Raw genomic sequence first — 25,026 nt, 5'->3', positions numbered from 1 at the left:
AGCCGCGGGACGAGAGTGGAGCGCGGCGGCTGCTGCTGCTGCTGCTGCGCTGCTGTGGGAAGCGGATCTCCAAGTCTCCGGGCCGAGCTCTCCCTCCTCCGGCAACCAGCGGGGATGGGGAGGGGGAGCGAGGGAGGGGCACGGAGGGGTCGGGGGACGTTAAAATGCAGCATCATCCTCCGGCCCCGGCGAATTCCGTGTGGGGTGTGTGTGTGTGTGAGTGTGTGTGCGTGAAGGGGCGGAGGGGGGAGCGGCAGCGCTGCCCGCAGCTCCCGGAGCAGCGGGGCCGGGCGCGGGGCTGCGCGGGGCGCGGAGCGGAGCGGGCACTGCGGAGCCGGCAGCGCTCCCGGCGCAGCGCCCGAGCCTCGCCGGAGAAAGGGGGGCACCGGGCGGGAGGGGAGGAAGGGAGGGGAAGGGGGGCGGCGATGCTGCCTGGCTTGGGGGAGGGAGGAGAGCGGGAGGGGGGAAAAAAAGGAGAGAAAGAGGGAAAAAAAGGCAAGGAACCCCCACCCCCCCTTTCCTCCCTCCCCTGCCCGGTCCCTTCCATCTCCGGCACACACACACACACCCGCACGCACACACACACCCCATTGATCAATATTTGGCTGTCTTGCTGCAACTTGCTGCAGTCTTTTAAAGGAGTAGTAGAGAGAGAGGGAGAGAGAAAGGGAAACTGGCAGGAAGGGGTAAGGAGCTACACATGTCACATGTGCTTTCTAAGACGGCCAGGAGCATCTGCAGGCTGGATCTGGTGGAGGATGCTGCGGCAGGTGATACACAGAGGGCTCCAGTCGTTTTTCTACAAGCTGGGCTTATTCGTGAGCAGGCATCCGGTGTTTTTCCTCACTGTGCCCGCAGTCCTGACCATCATCTTCGGCTTCAGCCTGCTCAACCGCTTCCAGCCTGACACTGACCTGGAGAGCCTGGTAGCCCCCAGCCACAGCCTGGCCAAGATCGAGAGGAGCTTAGCCAGCAGCCTTTTCTCCCTCGATCAATCCAAAAGCCAGCTGTATTCGGACTTGCACACCCCGGGGAGGTATGGCAGGGTGATTCTCCTCTCCAAACCCGGAGGCAATATTTTGCATCAGGCTGATGTGATCCTGCAGATCCACCGAGCCGTGCTGGAAATGAAGGTGAACTACAAAGGCTATAATTATACTTTTTCCCATCTGTGTGTGTTGAGAAATCAGGATAAGAAATGCGTGCTGGATGATATTATTTCAGTGCTAGAGGATCTGAGGCAGGCTGCCCTCTCCAATAAGACAACAGCCAGGGTGCAAGTGAGCTATCCCAACACTAAATTAAAGGTATGCTCTTACTGCATGCTTTTGCCAATTAAAGAGGCAGCACTTCATTTCTTGTCCTAAACAGCAAAGAGAAATATAATCATATCTCTCTCTCTCTCTATGGAAATGTGTGTGATCTGGGCTTTCCTCGTGAAGCAGCTGAATCTGGTGCCTTGCTTTGCTCTGGGCGAGGAGGGAGGGTGGGGAACCGGACGCTGCTGCTGGAGCAGGAGAAGAAGTGGAGAAGAGCCTGAGCACCGGCAGACCTTGCAATGCCTTGAAGGTTCAATTCATGGGGGGAAAGGGACAGGAGGTCGGTGGGGGGTGGAGAGCTGGTTTGCACTATCACCTTTTCCAGCCTCACTGCTGTGGTGGGATAATTTGTCTTTAATGTGGCCAGGAAAAGCTTTCCTCAAAGGCACAGTGAGGTCCCATGTCTCTTGCCCCTGCCAGTGCTGTAAGAGCAGCAGGAGGTTTGGGCCAGAAGCAATTTCAGGTGTCCTGCCTTCTTTACCTGCATGCAAAGAAGGTGAAGGGAAGTGGGATTTTTTTTTTCCTCTCTCAGTGTAAAAATTGTTAACTCTGTCGCTGATGGATGGGCTGGAGTTTTGGGATGGATCTCACCAGCTAGAGGCTTCCAGCAAAGTTGAAACAAGGTGAAAGGTGAAAGAAGTTTCAGTCCTCCCAATTAAAAGAATAAGCAATTTGGCACAAATTATCTCAGGACTATTTCCCTGGCACACAAGCACCCATCTGCTTTCCCTCCGATCTGGAGCAATTCCGCTCACCAGGACTAACCTGCTGTGAGTAAATAAGGTACAAAGTTTGCAGGTAGCTCATCAAAGAAGTTTTTGTGGATTACAGTGCATCTGCATGCTCCCCTGGGCATTGCACCAGAGGCAGGATTTATTCAACAGAGTGCAACAAACTCCCTAGGACACTATTTACTCATGGCTACAGTCATAGGGGAGAAGACATGCTCCTCCTTGTAAACCAGAGATCTCTGGGGTTACCTCTCCCTCTTTTTCAAAGAGTTCCTTGGGGGTGAGGGACATCCTCTCGCAAGTACCAGCACTAAGATCCTGAAGTTACAATTTGTTTCTTACTATACATTTACCAGAAAAAGATCCCATAAAGTCAGTGCCTGTTCCGAAATCTGAAGCAGAGACGTAGATTGATTTTATTTTATTGTCTTTTTCCTTCAATAAAAGTGCCAGGTGGAACAGCTTGGATCTGGTCCCATGGCTGTAGATGTTACAGTAATTGCTTTGTACAGAGTTGTGGCTGCCTGAGTGGAGTGTGTGCAAATGAAAAGGTGTCCTTGCTGCTGCTGGAAAGTCCTGAGTGCAAAGAGTGCTCAGAAAAACAAGTTATTCTGGATTAAATATCCCTGAACAAATTTTATCTTCATGCTATCACTGCAGAATTAAAGCGAATCCTTTACATTTTGCTTATTTTTAGAATTAAAATTAAGGTAGTTCAGTGGAGAACACTTATAATCTAGACTAACAGTGTTATAAAGCAGCTTTATACAGAAATAGTCATCCTATCCTCTAAATCCAGGTTAATTTTCTTTAGACAAACCCTAACTGATCTTATCAAAACTAGGATGCAGTCGCTTGCACTGTGGTTTTTTTTCATTAGAAGATTGCCTACAGCTCTTCATTTTTTTAAAGATGAAAGCAAAGGAAAAGATAATGTGGTCTGGATTAGCTACATATTGGATAGCCAGATAATTCACACACATAGAAGTCTAACTCTGAGCACTGCCAAACACCATCCCAGCACCTTCAATTCCCCCAAGGAGTTGTTGTGTTTCATCTTCTGGGTGAGGGAATGAACACCCTTAAGTAACTCAGTTTAAAGCTGGACAGAGCAGGGACGGGAGCTTTTTGTCCTCTTGCCAGTGAAAGAAGGTAAAGCCACCAAAACCTGTGACTGCACTAAGAGAAAAGTCAGCAATTACAACCCATTTCTGTGGGTCCTGCTTTTACTGAGAAAGAGAAACACACTTTGCCACTATTTTCCTTCTTCTTATATATTAAGGACTCTATTATGGATCTGTGGTCAGCCCTGAACCTGGGCTGGTCTTCAACAATGGTGTGCCTGTAGAGACTCACCTTCTCTGGTCTCTTTGGCTCCAGCTGCTGGGATTAAATTACTGTTTTGTACAAAATAATTCACTAGTTAATCTCTGTCATCTTTGTTGTTCCATCTACCAAGGGTTAGGAAGTTGTGGGCAACATCTTGTGAACTTCAAACCACAGGCAAGATCTTGGTTTAATCCCAGCTCTCAGGCTGTTTACTGACCTCCCTCTATTTGCACCTCTGAGCAAAAGCTGTGGAAACTCAGGCCTGAATTTCTTGTTTTGAGGTGTCTCATTGTGTTTAAACAGAAACATCTCAGATGCTGCATCCATTTGAGTGGATGAGTTTCTGGATGTTCAGCAAAGGCACACAGCCCCTGTGGCTGTATCTGTGAGGTTTTGTATTTATTCACACTTGAACTGTGACATTAAGGAAAAGTTGTGGTTAAACCTCATGGGACTGCAAACAAGAGAGCCAAATCTGCCTGCTCTTATTCAGTGTGGGCCAGTGTTCATCACATTCACTGGTCCATGCCCTTGGGATTCTTCTCGGCTAAACTTTCCTGAACCATTAGGACCCACTAGGATCTTCTAGGTTGCCTCACTTTTCCCAAAGGTTGTGTTGCTTGGTTAATACTGGTAGGTTTTGCTCTTGTAATAATGGCCTTGAATTAAACAAAATTCTTCTAAAAACTAATGTGGGGATTTACAAACCATGAATATGCCCCACATGTGTTTAGTGTGTTTAGTTTACAGCACTGTTTAGTTTATGTGAGATGGGTCAAGTGTCAAACTGTGCTGGTCTGGGACACAATGACAGTGTTGAGCTGCTCCATCTGGGAGCTGCAAAAACATCTTGTAGTTTTTATTTCCCTCAAGCCTTGTGAGAAGCTTTCACTTTATCTCTCTTCTTATCTGATGGAGGCCAAATCATTTCAAACCTCTCAGATGAGGCTGGCTGAAGGCTGACAGGGGGTGAGTTCTTGGCAGGTTTCCCACAGGACTTTGTGGAAACCACTCAGGCAGGTTTCAGCAAACTGCTCCAGTTTTGAAGCAGCTGTTATTGGGCTGCAAAATCTGATGAAACTGCTTGGCTTTTCTTGAGGAAATCTGGATATGAAGGATAATTGTTTAACCATTACTTGCTGTAGTGTTGGAAGAACTTACAGCCCTAAAAATACTTCTACATTACCTATCCCTCTGTAAGGCAGGAACTTGGTCTCTCCACTCAGCAGACAAGGAGCAGAGACACAGCATTCACATTCAGAGCACAGACTGCAGGGTAGTTTCAAATGCCTGAGGTAGGTTTAAAATCCACTCTGGCTACTTAGGGGTCATTGTAGGCAAGTGCAGATGAAGCAGGCTGAAGGAAAATGCCAGCTCTCGTTGCTTTGGGGATACAGTAGCCTGCTCACTGCAGCCTGCAGCCCAGCCAGAGAGTGACTTGCCCAAGGTCATGCAGATAGACCGTGGCAGAGCAGGAAAACAAAGCTGGATATATGAAGTCTTGATGAAGATTTTTGAGACACTTCCTGGAGAACATTTCTCATGCTTTCCTCATTTTGGGACATAAAAAAGATGCTCCTGTGCTTGGAGTCTGGACTGTGCCCTAACTTGCACAGACTGAGCGCTCAGCATCTGTCATCAAAGTGTTAAATCTCAACTTTTGGCAAATATCAGCTTTGTTTTTGTCAGTTGAGACTTCTAGAATAGTGACTGAGCATTACTTGGGAGACAGCATGGGAAAGAGTCCGCTCTGGCTTGATGAATCTGCTTCATCCTGCTGATAACAGTGTGTGGTGTTCTTAGAAGTGAGCACATTGTGCCCCTGCCTCCGGGGCCAGAATGTGGTCTGAGGCACAGATTATTTGTTGGTATAAACAGAATTATTGATTACCTGAGGATTATTTCTTGTGTACCATGAAATATGAGGGAAGAGATTGGTTTTTGACCCTGATTCACCTATAACCACAGAAAATTTGCTGTCCTATTCCAGAAAAAGCCAAAAAGAAACCCCAAACAAAAATAATGAAAGTTATTTCTGAACACAGTTTTTATATGGAAGGGAAGAAAAGAAAAGCATAAGAACATTTTTTCAGGTATTTCATCTTTATTGTTTCTTTGTTGCTTTTCACGTTTATTTGCTACTTTGTCTGAGAAAAGATAATAACTGAGAACTTGCCTGTCTGAGATGAAAATAAATATGACAACTGCTGGTTTAAAGAAACCTTTGTCAGCAGATTGGTTCCTGTAATATTGCCTTCAATTAATTAAGTATCAGTCATTTATGAACACTAGGCGAAATAGCAGCCAATAAACCAGAAATCTCTATTACCACATTTGTGATAAACACATCAGCTGGATATTGAGTCTGCTCTTGCTTAAACTGAAGCATTACTCGCATTCATTTAACATCTTGAAACCTCTAATTGCAGTTTTGCTACTGGCCAGATTCTCAATTTTTCTCGCATTAACAGCTGTACTTTTAAATGAGTCTTGCTCCATTTGCATTTGTGGAGTCTTTCTGACTGCTCTAAGATTAATCCATCCTTAGATGTCCCTGAGGAGAGCACCTCTATGGGACAGAGAAGATACGAAACCAGAGCCCACCTCCATCAGAGTAGGCATCTATGCACCAATAATATCCATAAACTGATCTCTTCAGCAAAACCACTTAGAGTGTAAGATTGCCCTAACTCCAACGAGCAGATGCTTCCTCAGAAGCAGCGTGGCTCTGCACCCATTTGTGATACCACCTGTCCCAGTCCAAGCATGTGGTTCAGGATTTTGTGAAGTGCTCTGTGCTTGGAAAAAGCTACCAAGTCAAAGCAAAATAATAAAATATGTGCAGGGAGAAGATCAGAAGAGGGAGGCTGGAGGCTGCAGATAGTTTTCATCTCAGCCTCTCAGATGAAGACAGGATGGGGCAGGCTGAGCTCAGAATAGCTGCTCAGTAGCATGAAAGCAAGTGGAAAATGTTTGAAGCCGAGGAGCATCTTCTGGCTCACAGATTGGGAAACTAATTTGGGGGGAAAGACACTTTTACCCTTCCAACTGTGTTTCCATACTGTCCAGCAGCACTGGGGAGGGTTCCTGACCCTCCTTGCCTGGATGGGCTGGTGGAGCTATGCCTTTGCTGGGAGATGTCTCTGCAGATATCAGCTTTTGAGGATGCGATCAGGCAGCCTGTATGCACAGTTTGGGCAAGAAAATAAGTGTTTCCTTGCATTTTTAGGAGAATTCTCCACTCCTCCCTTTGCTTAGTGCATTAGGAAAGGTCTCTGCCTTGGCTCTGATAGACCAAGCATTAAGGTAACACTCTCCTCCTGTAAAGCAAAGCCAGACTATGAGCCCTGACTGCACCGGGAACATGAAACTGGGTTAACGTGTACCAGGATGAGCCACTCCAGTGTAAACAAACAGCAGAAAGGCAGCAGAGACCAAGCAAAGCAAGAACGAGTGTTTGGGTGCTCTTTTTGAATTGCCATTCTTCAGTTCAGAGCTTAGTTCCTTGTCAATCTCTGAGGGACTTTCCACCTTCAGCTGACCAAGGGTGTAGAGACCAAGTTCCTTGGGTGTGGGGCTCATTCCTTCCCATCCAACATCTGAGAGCTCTGGCCATGTAGAAGACTGCAAGGAAAGTATTCTCCATTGACCTTTTGGATGACCTTGGTTGTCTGCTTCCTGCCTTTCCCTCCCAGCTATTCCACTTTTACTTTTGTCAGCACTTGCAGGGGGACATGGCCTTTTGTGCAGTGCCAGGCCTTGATGTGAATAATAATGAAGAAGCAATTGGAAGGTTGTTTAGGAGGAGAGAAGAGCAAGATGCAATTATAAACCCCTTCTGCTAGTGATAATGGCTCATCCCTGGGGATCTGGGATGTATGTCATCTGGTTGCCAAAGGGAGAAAGCCCAGCAGAACTTTGCCATTTTCCTAAAAAAAGACAGTCCTCTGTGGACATAAAAATAATTTATTTCCTTTCCTAAATATTTGGTTAAGGCTTGCCAATGTTTCTACACTGACATGGTGTCTTCTTATAACAGTCATCTCGATGTTTTCACAAAAGGTCTTTGTAGCCCCCTACTGTACTGGCTGTGTGAGCTCTTGGAGGGCTCTGAACCTCCGTCTTCAGATTTACTATAGATGGGTATTCTTAATATCTGTAACAAGAATTAAAACAAATTCAGGTACCACTCGGCAAGGCAGGAGAATAAAATTTATTAGCATTAGTAAAGAAAATGTGACATATTCCCAGAGAAAGAGAGAGGAGAGGAGAGGAGAGGAGAGGAGAGGAGAGGAGAGGAGAGGAGAGGAGAGGAGAGGAGAGGAGAGGAGAGGAGAGGAGAGGAGAGGAGAGGAGAGGAGAGGAGAGGAGAGGAGAGGAGAGGAGAGGAGAGGAGAGGAGAGGAGAGGAGAGGAGAGGAGAGGAGAGGAGAGGAGAGGAGAGGAGAGGAGAGGAGAGAGAGAGGAGGAGAGGAGAGGAGAGGGAGAGGAGAGGAGAGGAGAGGAGAGGAGAGGAGAGGAGAGGAGAGGAGAGGAGAGGAGACCCTTATATAAGGTAGAAGTGAGAGGAACCTTGTAAGGATGAAATTAGACTGATAAATACAGCCAAAAAGAAGTTACATTATTTAACATCGATGTGGGTATGCATTTACAGGCATATCTTAGTGGGCAAAAAATTATGTAGGTAAGGCTGGGATAGGTGTTTGTAAAACAGTAATCTAAGAGCAAAACCAATAATAAATCTCTTCAGACATTGAGATAAAAAACCTCTATGCAGTGGTTATTACAAAAGAACTCACTGACTGGTTTTCCAAGAGAAGTGAATTGAGTCGGGGAAACCGTGATCTCGCATTTGTATTGAAAGCTTTTAATTTATGCAGGCCCCACATCCACTGCCCCTTCATAGTGCAAACAGTGAGACGTGGCTGGGACTTGAGCTGTAAAACAGCTTTAAATACAAATGAAATTCTTCAACAATGTAGGAAAGCAGATATTCTGAGTGATGGAAAGGAGAGGGGAAGAAAATGAGATGCTGAAGAAGCAAGCTATGAAGTCTTTTATACCTCTTTTTCTCACTGTATTTGTCCTGTTCTCTGTTTTCCTACCTGCCAAGGGGCGAGGTGCTCATGCAGGGAATAGGCAGTAAAGAAAGTTCTTGGAAGTGAGGCTGTGAAGCATCCTACAAAGGGAGAGAGTAGTGACCGAGCTCCTGAGCATTGCAGAGATGATCCCATGCAGTGGCACGTGTCACTGCCCTAGCCCTGGACTCACTGGGTGTGAATTGGCCTCACTTTTACACTGGTCAGGACACTTGAGAGCAGGAGCTTAAGGTGAAGTGCTGGGGATCTCTGATGACACTGGCAAGGGTGAGCTGGTGGCAGCGGGAAGATTCCCATCTAAAAAGGTTTACTGTGGGATGAGCTCAAGGGCAAACTGGCAGTCTTTTTTTTGGTGGCAGCTCTGGCATGAAATTTTGCTGAAGATCTTTTTCTTCTCCCTAGCACCACTCATACATTGGTGGGCAATTCCTACACAACAACAACATTCCTGCATGCCAGCAGCAGCTCTGCAAGATGCCAGACAGCCTTCACAGCTGTGAGCTGGCCAGATCAGCTTTTCTCCCTGGTTTTATGTTTTGCCATCAAACACACCCTCCTCCAGTCTACTCTTGCCAGCAAACTGGCATCACAGACAGGGAACTGCTGGGTGAGCATGAGTTGTGAGACTGGCATGTCACTAGCTGGCTAACTTGCAGAAAGTTTTGGTCTGATAATGATCTATAGCTAAAAAATTAGTTGGCACTACATGTGTGTAACATTTCCTGAGTACATATGATGGCAAATGTTTTGGTGTCTTGCAGACCAATTCTTCTTTTAAAATTATACAAACCCTAAAACCCACTTGACTGTGCTGAGGGCATCTGAGAAGGTAAAGGGCAGTCCTGCCTTCCTGCCCCGCACCTTTGAAGGCAACAAAGATACCACTGAGATTCCCGAGTCTCAGACACCACTGAGACTCCTAGTGCAATGCAGTGTAAGCAAAGAGGATTAAAGATCCATCTCCAGCCTGCCACAGTTATTTCCTTGTGCTAATGGTGGGACACTTCGGAGACCCCAGTTAGTACTTCCTCAGGGAAGCCCAAACAAATGGCACATATCTCTCACAACATGTAAGGATAAACACCACCTACAGGGCTGGTTCTGAGGCACTGAGCTGTGGTGCCCAAGTTTGGCACTGAAACAAGGAAGAAAAGCTTCTCTTACGCTTTGTGTAATTGTTCCCACCAGCGTCACATGAGTGTTGCCGGTCTGATGGGCAGGTGTTATTCTTGCCACACGCATGGTGCATTTTTGCACACATGTCAGCATCTTCCTACAGGGTGCTGTGATTCAGCAGTGGCCATGGAGGGTTTTGGTGCTTCTGTTCTAAATGCTGAATTACCTGGACTAAATTATGCATGACCTGGATGGCCCAAAAATCTTCAGCTGCATCTTTTTCTATCTGAAGTTACAGTACTCTTGAAACCAAAAGCATTTTTGAAACAATTTCCATCCTGCACCTAATTTCATTTTGAAGAATGGAAGGATGAGGGCAGGTTCCCACAGTTTCATTTTGACATGCCCCTAACAAAATGTTCCTGGGGTTTTTTTTTGTATTAAAAGGGGTCATTCTAGGTAGTCTTTAAAAATTATTCAAAAATTATTTTGTCTCACATTATACTTTAGATTAGAAAATAAAGGAGAAAAAAAACAATGTCACTTTAATAGGAAATTTTTTCTTATATTCAAACTTTAGGGAAGGAAAATCACAGCAAAATAAAGTCACCCAGCTGGCTGAGGACACAGTCCAGTGCCCCTGCCCATGAATTTACCCACCAGGAGGGTGCTCTGGCTCTCATTAATGCAGTTTTACACTGAAGACCAAGGCACTGTATTGATGGGACAAGTGATTCTGGCTTCCAGTTTTCCAAGCCTGTCTACAAAAAAAATTGTGCGGTTCATTAAGAAGAAAGATGTTGTTAGCAGTATTTCATTATGCAATTCCATCTCTTTGACAGAATCTGTGACTTAAATATAAATCACCTTTTTACTAATCATTTTCCAGGATGATTTCTTAGTGCAGATTTTAATACATTAAACAAATACATTAATAAATTCAGTGCCGAGTAGGTGCAATATGGAAATATTCATGTGCATTTTTCCCCTAAAATTCACAGTTTGGTTTGTTCATGTTCTTGACTCTTAGAGTGAGGTTTTATTCACAGATAAGCACAAAACATCCCCCAAAAGAGATTTCACCATGTAGACTTTTGCATCCAGATGACAAACCCACTTCTCTTCAGGAATGCCTGGAATGTGTGGTAATAAATATTCTTACAGTGGCGTTTCTTTGTTAACTAACCTTAATTTTCCTGTCCATTACTGATTTCCCAACTGCATGTAGAAAACACTGGTCACCCAGTTGGTGCACAACAGATTTGTCATTGTAAATGGCATAGAAATTTGGGACACCCACAGAGAAATACAAACATTTCCGAAGATTTATAAATGTCTCTCCGCTCTTTTCTATCCTCAGGCTTCAAGATTAGCACAAGCATTAGGCTTTAGGTATATACCCTAAAATAAATTTCACAAGCTTGACAAGCTTAAGAGCTCCCCTGGTCTCATAAGGCATTTCATTTTTGGTCTTGAGAATTCAATTTTAAAGAAAAGGGTGGCTTTTTTTTTAAACTCCTAAAAGAATAAAGCCTGTATCCTTACAACTTTTACCATCTTCTTGCCTTAATTATCAGATTTTGGAAGTGGGAGAAGGAGGACATCCTTGAAGGGAAATTTGTCTCATATAAATGTCAAATGCTGTAATTGCATATGATCCATGGTTTTTTCATCACAGCATTCACCTCAAAAGGCAAGTTAAAACAGATCATTTGTCACTACTTAACAGATCTGAACAAAGCTCCTTTAGGAGCTATTCTGATACTTTTGTTGTGGAAACCTGATTACATTTTAAAATAGTAAAAATAACAGAGAAAAATAAGGCAGAATGGGATGTTTTTTCATTTCCTTTAGAGCAGCTAAAGAAAGATAACCAGGATAGGGAATAGCCCAGGATGAAGCTCAAAAAACCCAGGTTCACACCTAAACTATTTGAATTGGCTTTTCCTACAGCCTCCTCCATGGGGATACAGCAAACACAAAGGACAACATTCCAGATGTTTGGTAAAGGAGCAGTTTGGGGTGTGGGATGGTGGTTTTGGTGCAGGGCTATGCATTCAATAATTCATATTCTGCTGTGACTTCTCCTTCACATTTATTTTTCCCATCATAAAGGAGGGCTGTGGTGCTGCTGGAGAAATTCAGAGCTGTTGGAGTTTTATGAGACTCTTCCATGTAACATCAAGAGGTCAAACACATAAAAGGTTTATAAGGTCAGTCTAACCCATTCCCTGGCCTGTGCAGGATTATGAAGAAACCCTAATAGAGAAATTAATTCAGATTGGCTTGGATGGGAAATCAGTCATGTGAGTTGGAAACTGGCTGAAAGATTGTAAACGAGGAATCATGATAAATGATAATGTAACAAGTTTATGGAAGGTATCTTGCAGGGTATCTGGAGAATTTGTGTTAGGTCTGGTCTCATCTAACATCTCTATTAATTATCAGGAAATGGAATTGAATTGCACAGGAGTGAAGTTCACAGATAATATTAAGCAAGGAGGACATGTCAGCAGCAGCTGAGTCACAGAATTTACACAGACAGATCCAGAGCAGTTAGAAAACTGAGCAGAAAATAATAACGTTTTCTGAAGAGCTTTCTTTGCATTCCACTGCCTAAAGGGCAATATAGGGTCCTCCCTTGGAACTGATTCCTGTTAACTGAGTTCTGCCAATCTCAAAGTGAAGGTGAAGTCCTTAAATGACATGACCAAGGTCAAAGACAAAGTTGATGTTGAAGTTGGAGTTTTGCAGCCCCCAGAGGAAAGGCACTTTTACTTCTGACTCTGACACTGCTTTGCAAGTAGGGACATTTCAGTACTCTATGTTCTCCTTCCTCCTTCACCTTCTTGCAGATCAGGCTCAGCAGGACACACACAGCTCCCTGTGTAGAGCTTGAACAGTGCTTTGGAGGCTGCAGAGGATGTGTGAAATTGTCAGGGAAGCCTTGATGGAATTTTGCTTCTCTTTGTTCCTTTTGTTTTGTTCCTTTCTAGAATGAAACAAGTCCTCTTCTGGAGTTTTGTGCTGACTGTGGATTTTTGATGGGTGATTTGATTTGGATTTGGATGATTTGTAAAAGTCCTTTTGCCGTGTTGTGCATTGTTTGATTGTTCCCCAGCACTTCAAATTTGAAAATCCTCATACCCCTAACGTCACAAACTGGCTCCATTTTGTCCCTGTTGAATTTTGTAATTTCTTAATTGTATTCTGGTTGTGCCAGGGGAAAATTATGGTAGCAGACAGTCCTAAAACTTAGTTGAACAGGATAGTTATGAAATATTCAGCTGGATCATATCTTATTTCTTGTCCAACTTGAACATTATTGCGGAATGATTGTCTAGGAAATGGCTTGATGTTTGTGAAAAGAATTGTGGGGTCAGGCCATTTCTTCTTCTCTTTTTGTCCACAATATCAGGGCCTTTGCTGCAGTGTATGGCACCTGGTCTAGTCTTCAGAGTAAGGCTGGGACCCTTCCAATGAGGGTCTGTGATAATTTGTGGGTGCTTATGCAGGGAGCCACGATAGCAACACATCTGTTTCCTCTAATATGAGCCCTTTCCCATTCAGCATCTAATCTAAAGTGAGCCCAATGTGCAACTAGAGGATAGAAGGGTGAATCTGCAGGAGCAATTAATTTCCGTTTTTCTAAACATCTACATTAGGACAGGAGAAACTCACCATTCAAAGACATTATGGACCAGAGAAATAATATTCATATTATGCATTAATGTTTCAGATGGTGCAAATTAGGTGAGGTGAATGAATACCACTATACTTTTATTTCAAATCACCCAAAAAAAAAGTTCCATGAAATTTCTGTAAGTATGAGGATATGCTAAATCTAGAGATCTTAACAGAAGAGGCTCATGTCAGATGAAGATTTTCCAAAAATCCTAGGGAATAATCTGTGTTTGCGCTGACATGAAAAAAAAACCCACCAGAATAATTTCACAGGGAAAATCCAGGCTCCTTCTCAAGTCCATTGCAACTTTTTCTCACTCCAAATCTCTGGCAGGGCTTTGAAAAACTCTTTTTGGAAATTATTATTAGACAGTTGCAAAAGAACTAAAATACATTAATCTGAATAAGGAATTAGCTCCCACTGAAGGAACTGGAATTAAATGCCATCCTCATCCAAAATAGATTGCCAGATATTGGCTGTTTATTGCAGTAGGGAGACAGAGATTTTGCAGTGTGCTCAGAAGACAAATGCTGAAATTCCATCATCTGGAAGTGCTTTACCATCTGATTACTTTTTGGCTTACACTATCAGAATTTTCCCTAAATATTTGCTTGAAATACGAAGGTGGCTAGAAACCACAAGGTCCCACCATCTGCAACATTTTTGCTTTAGAATTAAAAGTCCAATCTTTCCTGTTCTGCCAGAACCAAAACCTTTCCAAATAGACTATACTAATATAAAATTGAAAAATCACTTTGTACAGCAGATGATTTTGAAAAATCTTTTTTGTTTTTTAACACCTATGGCATTACAGTAATTGTAAAATGTATCTTTGGGGAGAAAAGCTTTGATGTGTTGTAAGAAAACATCTGAAATAAGTTGAAAAGATGGTTGTTAATACTAATATTATTTACAGATAATTTCTGCATTTCTCCAGAAGTGCTTAAATATTAATCTCACTTTGTATCTTGAGCTCATTCGTAACAGCAGCACTACATTAATTTATACACCTAGGAACACACATAACCTAACCTCAAGCATTTTATGAAGGTACATAAACTTGGCTTTGGGGCATTGTAGGCTTTAGGAGGACTAAAATCCCTAAGAATGAGAATCAGTCCATTTAAGATAAAAATTGCCCTCCAGAGGTGCCCTGTTTTCCTGTAGCAGCCAGTGAAGTAGTCCTGATATTTTCACAGTAGTCCTGACATTCCCAACCTGGTGCCTTGGTTAGACAGCCTGGCTCAGGATCTCAGAGCCTCAATTGTGTCTTCTCATGCTTTGTTCTGGCTGAAGAGGCACATACAAATCACAAATTCTTCTTGAAGATAATAAGGATTGTGTATCCAGAGAAAGGATAAATACTCAGCTGCGAAATACAGCCACCTCCAGGTGTGGCACGGCTGATATCACCACCAGACTGGGGCGTCTGAGCAGAGAAAATGAAAGAAACCTTCTGCCAGATGGCAGCAAGGAGGGGATGAGGGGATTAAAGCTTTGTTTTTCCTTTTTTTCTTTTTCTTTTTCCCGTCCTGTTCAGTTTGCATAAACCTGGATTATTTCTCCAATCCATTTCACCACACACCACATGAGCAGCTGCTCCCAAGCTTGGCAGCGAGGAGATGCAAGCTTAGGACAGAGAGGAAAGGGACCTCTCCTTTGGCAGCATCACCAGTTCACACTGAGAAATACAGCTACTAAAGAAAGTCCAGCACCAGAATGGGAGGATTTATGGAGCATGGGCAGCTTCTCCAGCTGTGTGCTTGCACAGCAGGGTCCTGGGCCCTGCCAGAACCTCACTGGTGACCAATAATTATGGTCTGAACTGACACCTCAGCATCTACTGGACTTTCTTTGTGTCATCCCAGCCCTCCACAGCATAGAGGCTGCTTTGAGATAATTTTCCAGGCATGCAGACCTTGTTCAGTGGCACCCCCTGTAATCTCTAGGTGAAGGGTTTGGGATGATATAAAATTTCCTGATTGTCTCACGCGGTTGTGTAACACCGGTATATCACTGCAATGTGCCCTGTGCTGAGACGGTGCAAGACACCCTCTCCCACAGAGTATGACTGAGAAAATACAAAAATCCAACCCTCCTAGTATGAGTGAACTTCCAGTGTAAGAGCTCTGCAGTGAGGAGAGCCAATGGGAAGCCCAAAGTGGAGAATCATAGAATTATTTAGGTTGGAAAGAACATCAAGTCCAACAATTAACCAACACTGCCACGTCCACCACTACATGTCCCCAGACACAACATCTGCATGTTTTTGAACAACTCCACATTGATGCCATGGCATGATGTGGCATTCCATGCCGTGATGCCATGGGTTTTCCTTTTTTAACTGGGATAAGAATTAAAGAAGGCCTGTGAGAGGATAGCACATGACAACACCTTCATCTCTATGGGCTACTAAGAACACAAGATTTTACCAGGAAGGGAACACATTCCAAGGTGATCTTGAGATAGAATTTAAAAATATAAAAGCTACCTGCTGATGTTCAAATGTGGGTGTCAAAAATCTCTATGAATGTACTGAATTCAAAAGTACCCTGGGTGGGAGTTAGCAGAACCCCAGCTTTAGTTAGATTTTAATGCATAAACATAGACCTACTTAAATGCCTCATTCCCATTTCCCCTTTCCAGATCCTCGTCCAGCACCATGAAAAAAAAGGAAAAAAGAATAAAAAAGGAAAGTATCTGAAAGTAGACATTTTTTTGGCTCTCTCCAGCTAACAAATGGCCAAACTCATTAAAACCCAGTGTGTGCTGGAGAGAAGGGAGGGATGCTTCATGGTAGAGAAATTGCTGCACAATGCCAAATTTGAGAATAATAAAAAAGAGGGGAAACTGATTAATTATCTCTTAGAAAAGAGGAATTTTGAGCTAGAAGTGTTAAGTGTCCTCAACTGTATCTGCTTTGTGCAGTGCCTTGTTATATCTTGCTGAGCATTGTGAGAGTAGAAGTCCCTGCTAGGACTTGGATAAGAGCACAGCAGCATCTTGTATTCAAAGGCTGGGCTTAGCTAATCCAGCTACCTGTAAATTAACCTCAAAACCATTCTAGCCTCAAAATCTTGCCACATCACACTTGCCTCTGTCTGATTCTCAGTTACCTCTTTTCTTCCTGCCTTTGATAGAACATTTTTGCAGTGCTTCAGTACTTTGGCTGCTGATCCCTGGAGACAAGAGGATGAGCAGAGACAGATAAAATTAAAGAGATGTTTGCCAACATAAAACATAATTTAAAAAGAAAAAAGCACCATTTTCTGTGTCATTATTGAAACTTCAGATTATAAAATCTTAAATGATTCCTATGGATCTGCTTTACTGCTCACTTTTTTATTCTCTGCTGTTTGTTTTTTAACATTTCCTTTAAATGAAGTAATAAAACCAGGCAAATCCAATCCCTTTCACTTTCTGGCAGATTTCCTTCCTATTTCTTCTGTGTATTGGACTTCAAGTGGTGTAAGGAAAGCAATTAGAAGAGGCACACAGTGGGATGCGCACAAAGCAAGAGGGCCCACAAATATGTCAGTGAAAATCTCTATCCTCTCTTTAGAATCTCCTGTCAGGGACAGTCACTGGATCCCATTCTCATCCCCCAAAATCTCTTTAGCTTGGGTTTATGCAGTATGGGATGAAGTTTTTCAAGCAGTTTTATGTCTTCTGCTTTTGCTGATATGGAAAGAAGACAAGAAAGAGGGCTTTCTATATTTCTGGTGTATTCTGCTGTCTTTTTTTATTTAGTAATTAGGATCTTGTTTAACCTATAGGTCCATGGACCTCAAGAAATCTTAAGATTAAATATTCCCAAGAGATAGAAAGAATTTTGGTCAAATGTTGTCCTGTTTACTCCACTTGGAGAAATGCAAGACCCTCTTGAGATAACAAAACTGTTGAATTTCACTGGGGTACAAAGATAGCTTTAATTCATTCATTCACTTACTTTTTGTTGCTAATATAATTCAAATCACTGCATTTGTGAGAATGATTTATCTATTTCAAAAAATGAACAGTTCTATTCTTCCTCCTCTTCCCAACCAGCTCATTTCATTCCTTTTTTTGTTGAAGAGCTGGAAAATCAACAATACTCTGAGACTCCCAAAGGCATCTTCCATCTGTGCTGTGGAAGACACTGTCTTGGTGCACCATAGTTTAGAAATGGACAGAGAGTGAAAATTGGGCTAGATGGACCACTGGTCTGCACTGAAAAAAAGACTTATTTTTTTAACACTCATTGCAGTTTTCTTCCTTTCCTTTGAACATTTTTAATATTGCACTAAAGCTGTGGAGGAAATCAGAATTAATATAGAGTATTCATTGATTAAAAGTACTCATGATATAGATTCATAGAGACTGCCAAACATGAGAGACAGTAAATGCATTCTCCAGACACATTCCTGCATATGTCAGTGAGAGTGTTTATATACAGTGTTAACTGTGTATATCCAAATACTGGTGCTTTATGCAATTCCCTTGAGGCATTGCTGTCAATGATTCATTCCTGTGTTTCTCCTTGGCACAAACAAAATCCTTTGGGATGAAGAGTAGCTGTGGGCAAGACCACAGAGACCAGCACCTTTTCCTTTTTTTTAATTGTATCTGGGCAGTTTTCATGCCTTAGCAACTGGCAGGGGCTTGAATGTTTTCTCAGTTTGCATAGGTGGAGAGTCACAGCTCTACCAAGCAATACAGGAGCTTGGATTTACCCCACCTGGCATCTCCTTGCAAAAGTTCTGATCTGCACTGGCTACTTTCATCATCATACTTCATCCTGAAGGATTTAGGGGCCAGATGCAGCCATATCTTTGCTCTGTGATTCCTCCACAGGCAGAGACAGGCTGTGAAAAGCAGAGGCTGGTCCCCAGGTTCTGCCTTGAGGGCTTGTGATCCTGGGCAGTGAAAAGCACAAACTCCAAGGTCAATGAATGGTGAGGGGGGAGCAGGAGCTCTGTGCCTGCTGGAAACAAGAGGACAATCATGTTTTAATACCTGACCTGGTAGGTTTGCACACCCAGGGTAACCTACGACTTCAGAGGTCCTGCTGACAGAGATCTCCTGTGAAAGGTGAACTTGTGTCACCTACCAACCTTTCTGAGTCACACACCTTCCTCCTGAGCGAGCCATTCCAGCATCCCCAGGCTGCTGGGCATCCAAAGAAAGCTGTGCCCTTCACCCCTGCACCCATCTCGTGGGACTGGGGTGCTGACACCAGCTCACCTGCCTGAACAGTCCGTGCCAAAGCTGTTTCACTGCTGTGCCTGTGTCCTGTTCCTGATGGAGGGCAGAGAAGAAAAAGGCAGAGTCACCAGCTGTAGGCCAAAATTATCCCCCAGTTCCTGCAGTTCTCTTTGTGCTGTCTATGACCCCCCCATCTTCCAGCACCCTTCCCACCTAGGGAGATGAAAGATCACAGCCCACGTGGGTATTGCTCATCAGCCTCAAGGACACCACTGTGTCCTTGGGTGCATGGGTGCTGTTCAGGACAGCTGGGGATAAAGCTCTGCTGGGCACTTAATCTATTCCTCTTTTCCAAAAGGAACTGGGATGGGATCTGAGATAGACTGAATGGGAATCTGACCTTGTGAGTGAAGGGATCAGCTGAGCAACAAAGAGCTTGAAGACAAGACAAAGAATGAAGGGGGGTTGCAAAGGATATAAAGATGAAATATAGTCTAGGAGGGAAGTGGAGTGAAGCTGGTGTAGGAGGGAGAGAGCTTATCTTGTATTTTCTTCCGAGAGGGATGTGCAAGGGAAGCAGAAGGTGAAGTTAGAGCCTTTTTTCCTTCTCTTCTGTCCTTCCCTTGCCTTGACAGAGATGCCCATTGAGGGTGACGGGACATAGGGACAGCTTGTCCAAAGAGATGGTGGATGCCCGATCCCTGGAAACATTCATGTCCAGGTTGGACGTGGCTGAGCAACCTGATCTAGGTGATGTTCCTGCTCTTTGCAGGGGGTTGGACCAGGTGACCTTCAAGGGTCGCTTCCAAACCTGACCACACTGTAATTCTCAGAAAACCTGACAGGGTGACACTGAAGGTACAAAGTGAGGAGCACCATTCAGAAACAGCCTGTGCACTGCCAGAAGCTCCTCCAAAGAGAAAAGCTCTCTAACAGCAGTCACACTTTGCTATTGCACCCTTATGAATTTGATTTACTTCTAGGGACATTTCTCTTATTCTCTGCTATTAATACTACAATATATGTCTCTTGGAACAATTTTCATCTGTTCTTGCTTCTTTTATCAAAAACTAGAAACGAAAAGCTGTTAAGGGTAGGGGTACAGCCCCAGAGTCATTAGAAAGAGGTGTCAGATGTTTCTAGATCCCTTTTGGGTGCTCTGTGTACTTCTCTCTTTCACTTAAAAATCACCCTAGAAACCCATGATTTCCCTTGGAAGTGGCTGAAGGTCTGTGGGTTTGTTAACCAGCAGGGCACGTCTGTGAAGGGGCTGGTGTGAGCCAGGAATGACAAGGCAGGTCAGGCAATTTTTAGCATAATAAAATCTGGGGTCAAGTCTCAAGTAATCTTATGCCTCTGCTATAAGGGGAGAGAGACAGGCAGCTGCGGAGAACAAATCTGCTTCTGACCTGTACCCCAGGATGGAGCAGATCATCCTTTAGATCTGCCTGACTCTTCACAATGACTATAAACCAAATTTTCTTGGCCATCTGGTGAGCTGAGCTTCATCATTGCTGGGTAGCCAGAAATAAATTAATTCTTCTTTATTGCAGCAGAGAGTTAGACAATTATTTCCTGGATAACTTCTCATGGCCACTTTCATACAATTCATTTTTGGTGTGTGAACAGATCCCTAGGCCATGGCTCTGTCCCTGTTCCCAGCCAGACAAGGTGCAGCTCTACCTCAAATGTGCTGCCCTCAGTGTTCACCTGCTCTGGATGTTCCCTCCATCCTTCATCCCTACAGAACAGCTGCACAGCAAACAGTGCAGGAGCACCTACACAGCTGCAAGGGCAGGAAAACTGCTATATAAAAACATGTGGGAAAATGCTGACATGAATCAGCATTATGTGCTTTGCTCTGGGAAGGAATGCTGCAAGAATTTTTGGTAATGGGTGGCTGTGTAACAGGGATCGGCTGGTACAAGGACTCCATTCATAACTGTACTAAGGACAGGGACAGAAAAATCCGTCTGATTGAAGAGAAAAAAAATCTTCCTCCGAAGTTTTACAGTGAGGCTGAAAGGAGCATGAGCAGCCCAATATGTTAAACCCTAAATGAAAGGGGATTTAATTTTTTTATTACTTTTTTTACCTTGAAAACTGGCAGCTGGCTGAAAAGCAATTTGCTTCATCTTGACTTCTGTGGTTTTTAGCATAAGACTTTCTGTGACCTACAGTAGAGTAGGAATGTCCTTATCAGAGGGAGAAACAACTGCATTGATTTCATTAGGATGTTTATCACACAATGTATTTCAGCAGACATTCCTGGTTGCCCTCTGTCGAACACTTAAAGCTTTTAAGATAAAATAGCATGCAAGCAGGATGGCATGCTTTATCCTAGCATTTCTATAATGTAGCTTGATAATGATCTATCACTCCAGCTGATGAAAGGAAACAGTTAACCAAAAATAAAAATAGAGATAAGTTTGCTGGCTAAGGTCCTGTAGGCGTACTTGAATGAGAGTGATCAAGCAGTAGGGAGCAAGGGCTCCTTTCCTCGTTGCCAGGCGTCTGAAAAGGGTTTTAAAATCCTCACCAGCCCAACCTCTGCAGAGCAAGGTGCTAAGGAGGTAGAAGCCATGTCCTCTCAAAAATAGCTCAAACCCTCCCTTTTTCCTGTGAGAGGAAAGCCAGAGGAGGCTGATGCCATTCGGAGCAGAGACGAATGATGGAATAATTTATATTCAAAAAGACCTCTAAGATCACCAAGTCCAGCCATTGAGTTGCGACTGCCAGGCCCACCACTAATCCCCATCCCTCAGTGCCAAAACCCACAGCTGACCCTCCCTGCCATTCTCTGCACTGACTACAGCCCCTTTCTTCCTGACTTAGAGTGATTTTGGATAAAGAAAACCCCCAGCAGGGCAAGGCCCTGCCAAGGGCTGGTGCTGCAGTGACCACACAGAACCCCCAGCAGGAGCTGGGCCTGCAGCAGCTGCACTGAAAATATTAAGGAAACAAAAAAAGAAAGGCCACAGGTAATTTTAGTACTGAGGGAGTATTTCTAGTGTCCCTCTGGGCTGCATGCTGAGAGGATCTGTGCCTACTGCTATTATCACTAGCAGAAGATATTTAGCTCAGTAGGAGCAGCTGGTTTCCTTTAACCTGAGAGGCCCTCAGCTCTGGAGTAAGTCAAACTTCCCATGCCACTTACATATCTTTTAGGAAATTAAGAGTCCAAGCATCATTTACAGATAAGTTTCCAGCCTAAAACGTAGTAGGGGTTTATTCTGTACCCATTCATTCACAATTAGTGAATCTTGCTGCTGAAAAAACAAGGAGTTTGGATTTTCAACCACAAGCAAGGTCAGGTCTGCATCGACACAGGTGGCAAAGTCCATCGTGCTGGGGGAAGGAAGGTGAAGCTGTTCATGCCTGTCATCTTAGTTCCCATTTTTCTCCCTTTCAGAGCCTAAATATATCCAATGGCTTTGAGGCAACTAGAAAAAGAGGAGGGAGAACACAAAAAACAATTTAATAATGTCCATTGAAGCAAAGAACTTTGCTTGCCCCCTGTTTTAGATGAAATATCACATGCCCCAGCAGGTGATCTATATTTCATTGCATCTTTAAAAATGCTCAGGTCTGGAGAGAACTACCTGCCATGAGAATCTGGAAGAACAGACACTGTTAAGACTTCATTAGATATTTTTAAAAATTTGAAAAAGAGAAGGACATATACACAGCCTGGGAATTTGAAACAAGGTTCCAACCATGCAAGTGACCTTGCTAAAATCAATTAGCATCTTCTGTTGTAGATACGTGGATATAAAATAATGTATGACCAATAATTATTATTATTACTTATTTTGGGGGTCTGTTTTTCTGTATATAGTATCAAAGAGTAGCAGCAGATGTAAGTAAAAGCGTGAGGGGTCTGTAGTCTGAAACATCAAAATATGTTATGAATTTAAAAATAGCAGCATGTAGGCATATGCCAGGAAGGAGGCACTAATTAGCAGAAAGCACCTTTTTTAATGAAGAACTATGTGGAGTCTTATTCAAAACCTGCCTGGCTCTTCAGGCATCACTTACACAAGTCATTGTGGGCACATTTTGTTTCCCAGGCCCAGGCTTAGTTCAGGAATTTAGCCCTTCATGCCTTGTTCTTTCACTCTGTTGGTCCTGGAGGACAACAGAGAACTTGGGGCAGTGAATAACTCCTCTGAAGCTCCCATGAGACTCCAAGAACAGGTAGGTCCTTGTCTTGGACTCTGGGAGGTGCTGAAATTCATGTTAGCAGCCCTGGATCTCCATTTTCCTACACATCAGTTGTCATCCATAAAATGGGGTGAACAAAATGCTGTTGTCCCCCATATTTCTTCTGCTTTCCTCGCTAAAATTGTAACCACTGCAGAGAAGTTGTGGCTGCCCCAACCCTGGACCTGCTCAAGGACAGGTTGGACAGGGTCTGTAGCAATCTAGGCTAGTGGAAGGTGTCCCTACCCATGGCAGGGGACTTGGAAAGAGATTATTTTTAAGGTCCCTTCCAGACCAAGCTGTTCTATGATTCTGTTATTCTCCAAGAGCTGTGTCAGAGAAAAGCCCCATTTTCCCAAGTGCTGTGGTGTCACATTCATGTTTAACTGCAGCAAAGGCAAAACCCTTGCTTAGATAGGAAACAGTCTGCCTCCAGGAAGGAGGGAACAGACAAAATATCCTCACAGCCATTCGGTGCCTGTGATTTCCCCGATTCCATCTGAGAGCTTACTCTGTTTTGCTGACATACAAGCTGGGTGCCCTATGGTACATCAGTGTAAAAAATAGCTGTTATCTGCTGTTTCACAGGAGATACGGCAGAACATGACTTATTTGTGCCTGCTCTGCTGCCTCCTTTGAAATGTGGCCATCACTCGCTGCACCCTTCGCAGGGGAAGGCAGATGGTCATCACAAAGTTTCCCATAACCTTGCCGTACCTGCTGCATAGTGAATCAATGAAATCTGAATTACAGTGCTCTGCCTGGGCTGGGAGCTGTGCTGCTACAGAATCCTGCAGCTCCCGCAAGCCTCTGAATGTCAGCTCTGCCCAGACACTGAGGAAATGGGAAATTTCTCTCCAAAATTTCAAAGCAGTGCCAAGTGGGGATTTTTAACTGCAAAGTTGCATCCAATGTGAGCCAGGACTGCATTGCTCAAGACTTAATTACCAGCTTGGAAATGCACTTTTTGTGAGCGTTTGAGTGTTAGATGTGACCTCTCCTTAGAGAGAGTAGAAATAAAAAATCCAAACAGGATTCAAGCATTAAATGCTGGGGATGAGGATTTTTTGGAGTCTGAACAGCAGCAGCTGTCCCTCTGTGATAGCTGTCTCTGCTTATGTGACATTTGCAATGAGGCTCCAGGTGATTTGGGAAGCTGGCACTGGACTGCAGTTCACCTTTTGTGTCAGCTCGTGCCAGGATACCCTTGCCAGAAGCCACTCTTTTGGTGGGAATAACAACTGGGAATAGGGGAAAAAATGAACTTCTGAAAAGCACTTTGTCACTTTCCCTGGGCTCTGGCAGGCAAAGCTGGGAACAGTGTGAGCTCCTGCCATGAAAGTAGGCATAGGGAGAAATTACTCAGTGGGAGGATTACCTCCTTTACATACCTGATTGAAGGCAAGGTGAGTACATAAAACATTTTAAATAGTCTCCCAATTTCTGATATTTTTTTGCTCTATGAGTCAACATGCTGGAAGACATCTAAATTTTATAAAACCTCATTTCACTGATTTTTCCTTAGGATGGGGATCATTGCTATGAGCAGGTCTGGCAATTTCAGATAATGACCTGCATGCAGCACAGGTGCTTCTAGAAATGGGTAATGCTGGATGAAATACATGTTAAAGTGTCTCCCCCAAATGGTTCTGGCCTTTTGCAGATGACTGCTTCTATATGTGCATGTGGAGGGCAGAGCCTCTCCCAAATTCAAGCTTTCAGCTCATTCCAGTAGTATGCCTAGGCAAAGGATGTTATCTCATATGAGATAACACTGCTGCAAGGTAGTTTAGGCATCAATGCCTTGATCATTTTATGTTTTTATTAAATACAAGAGGAATAAATTTGAAAACATAATTTATGCTAGGGAGAAAGCAAAATATTATTTGGTGTACAAAACACAATCTCTGGATTTAAAATTTTTGATAAAAGAGATTACTTGTGCCGGGACAATTTTATCATTGAGTCTTATTCCTCAGTTTGCAACTGGATTTGGTCTTCTAAACCAACACAGGATTCCCTTGTCTTGGAAGGGGCACATACAATTATCCTGCAACCAGTGGCTACAGAGAGAGGACCTTTCTTACAGGACTTTTCTTATTAAATCCTTCCAACAATAAAAGAAAAAAAAACCCAAACCAAATATTTAAATGGAGCCAGATAACTTTACAGAAAAGCAATGCCTGGTCTGGTTAACAGGCAGAGGCTGAGTGGACTTGATGTGTCCTTTACTGATTGTCATGGAGTTTTATATGTTCTAGCATTTACTAAAATAAGTGAGACCAGAGTAAGGTTTATACTCTTGAAATGTATAAAAAAACAAATCCTGGTTAAATTTAGGTTTAAGGTAGATTATTTTCT

At 43.5% G+C, this 25,026-nt stretch overlaps 1 protein-coding gene across 2 annotated transcripts in view; it reads left to right on the top strand.

Moving 5' to 3' along the window:
* Positions 1 to 544: 544 nt before the first annotated feature.
* Positions 545 to 25,026, top strand: part of PTCHD4 (patched domain containing 4) — an 81,652-nt gene continuing 57,170 nt past the window's right edge. The window contains exon 1 of one of the 2 annotated variants that reach the window (XM_030945914.1): positions 545 to 1,133. In XM_030945914.1, coding sequence (XP_030801774.1) covers positions 708 to 1,133 — 426 coding nt within the window. In that variant the 5' untranslated portion in view covers positions 545 to 707. Of the gene's footprint in view, positions 1,308 to 25,026 lie in introns of both variants that reach the window. The other variant, XM_030945913.1, reaches the window with a different exon arrangement.

The sequence above is a fragment of the Camarhynchus parvulus genome, chromosome 3, assembly GCF_901933205.1.
Source record: "Camarhynchus parvulus chromosome 3, STF_HiC, whole genome shotgun sequence".
In the NCBI taxonomy this organism is placed as follows: domain Eukaryota; kingdom Metazoa; phylum Chordata; class Aves; order Passeriformes; family Thraupidae; genus Camarhynchus; species Camarhynchus parvulus.
Note: the sequence above shows the minus strand (reverse complement) of the source record. Positions and strands in the feature narration are given on the sequence as shown.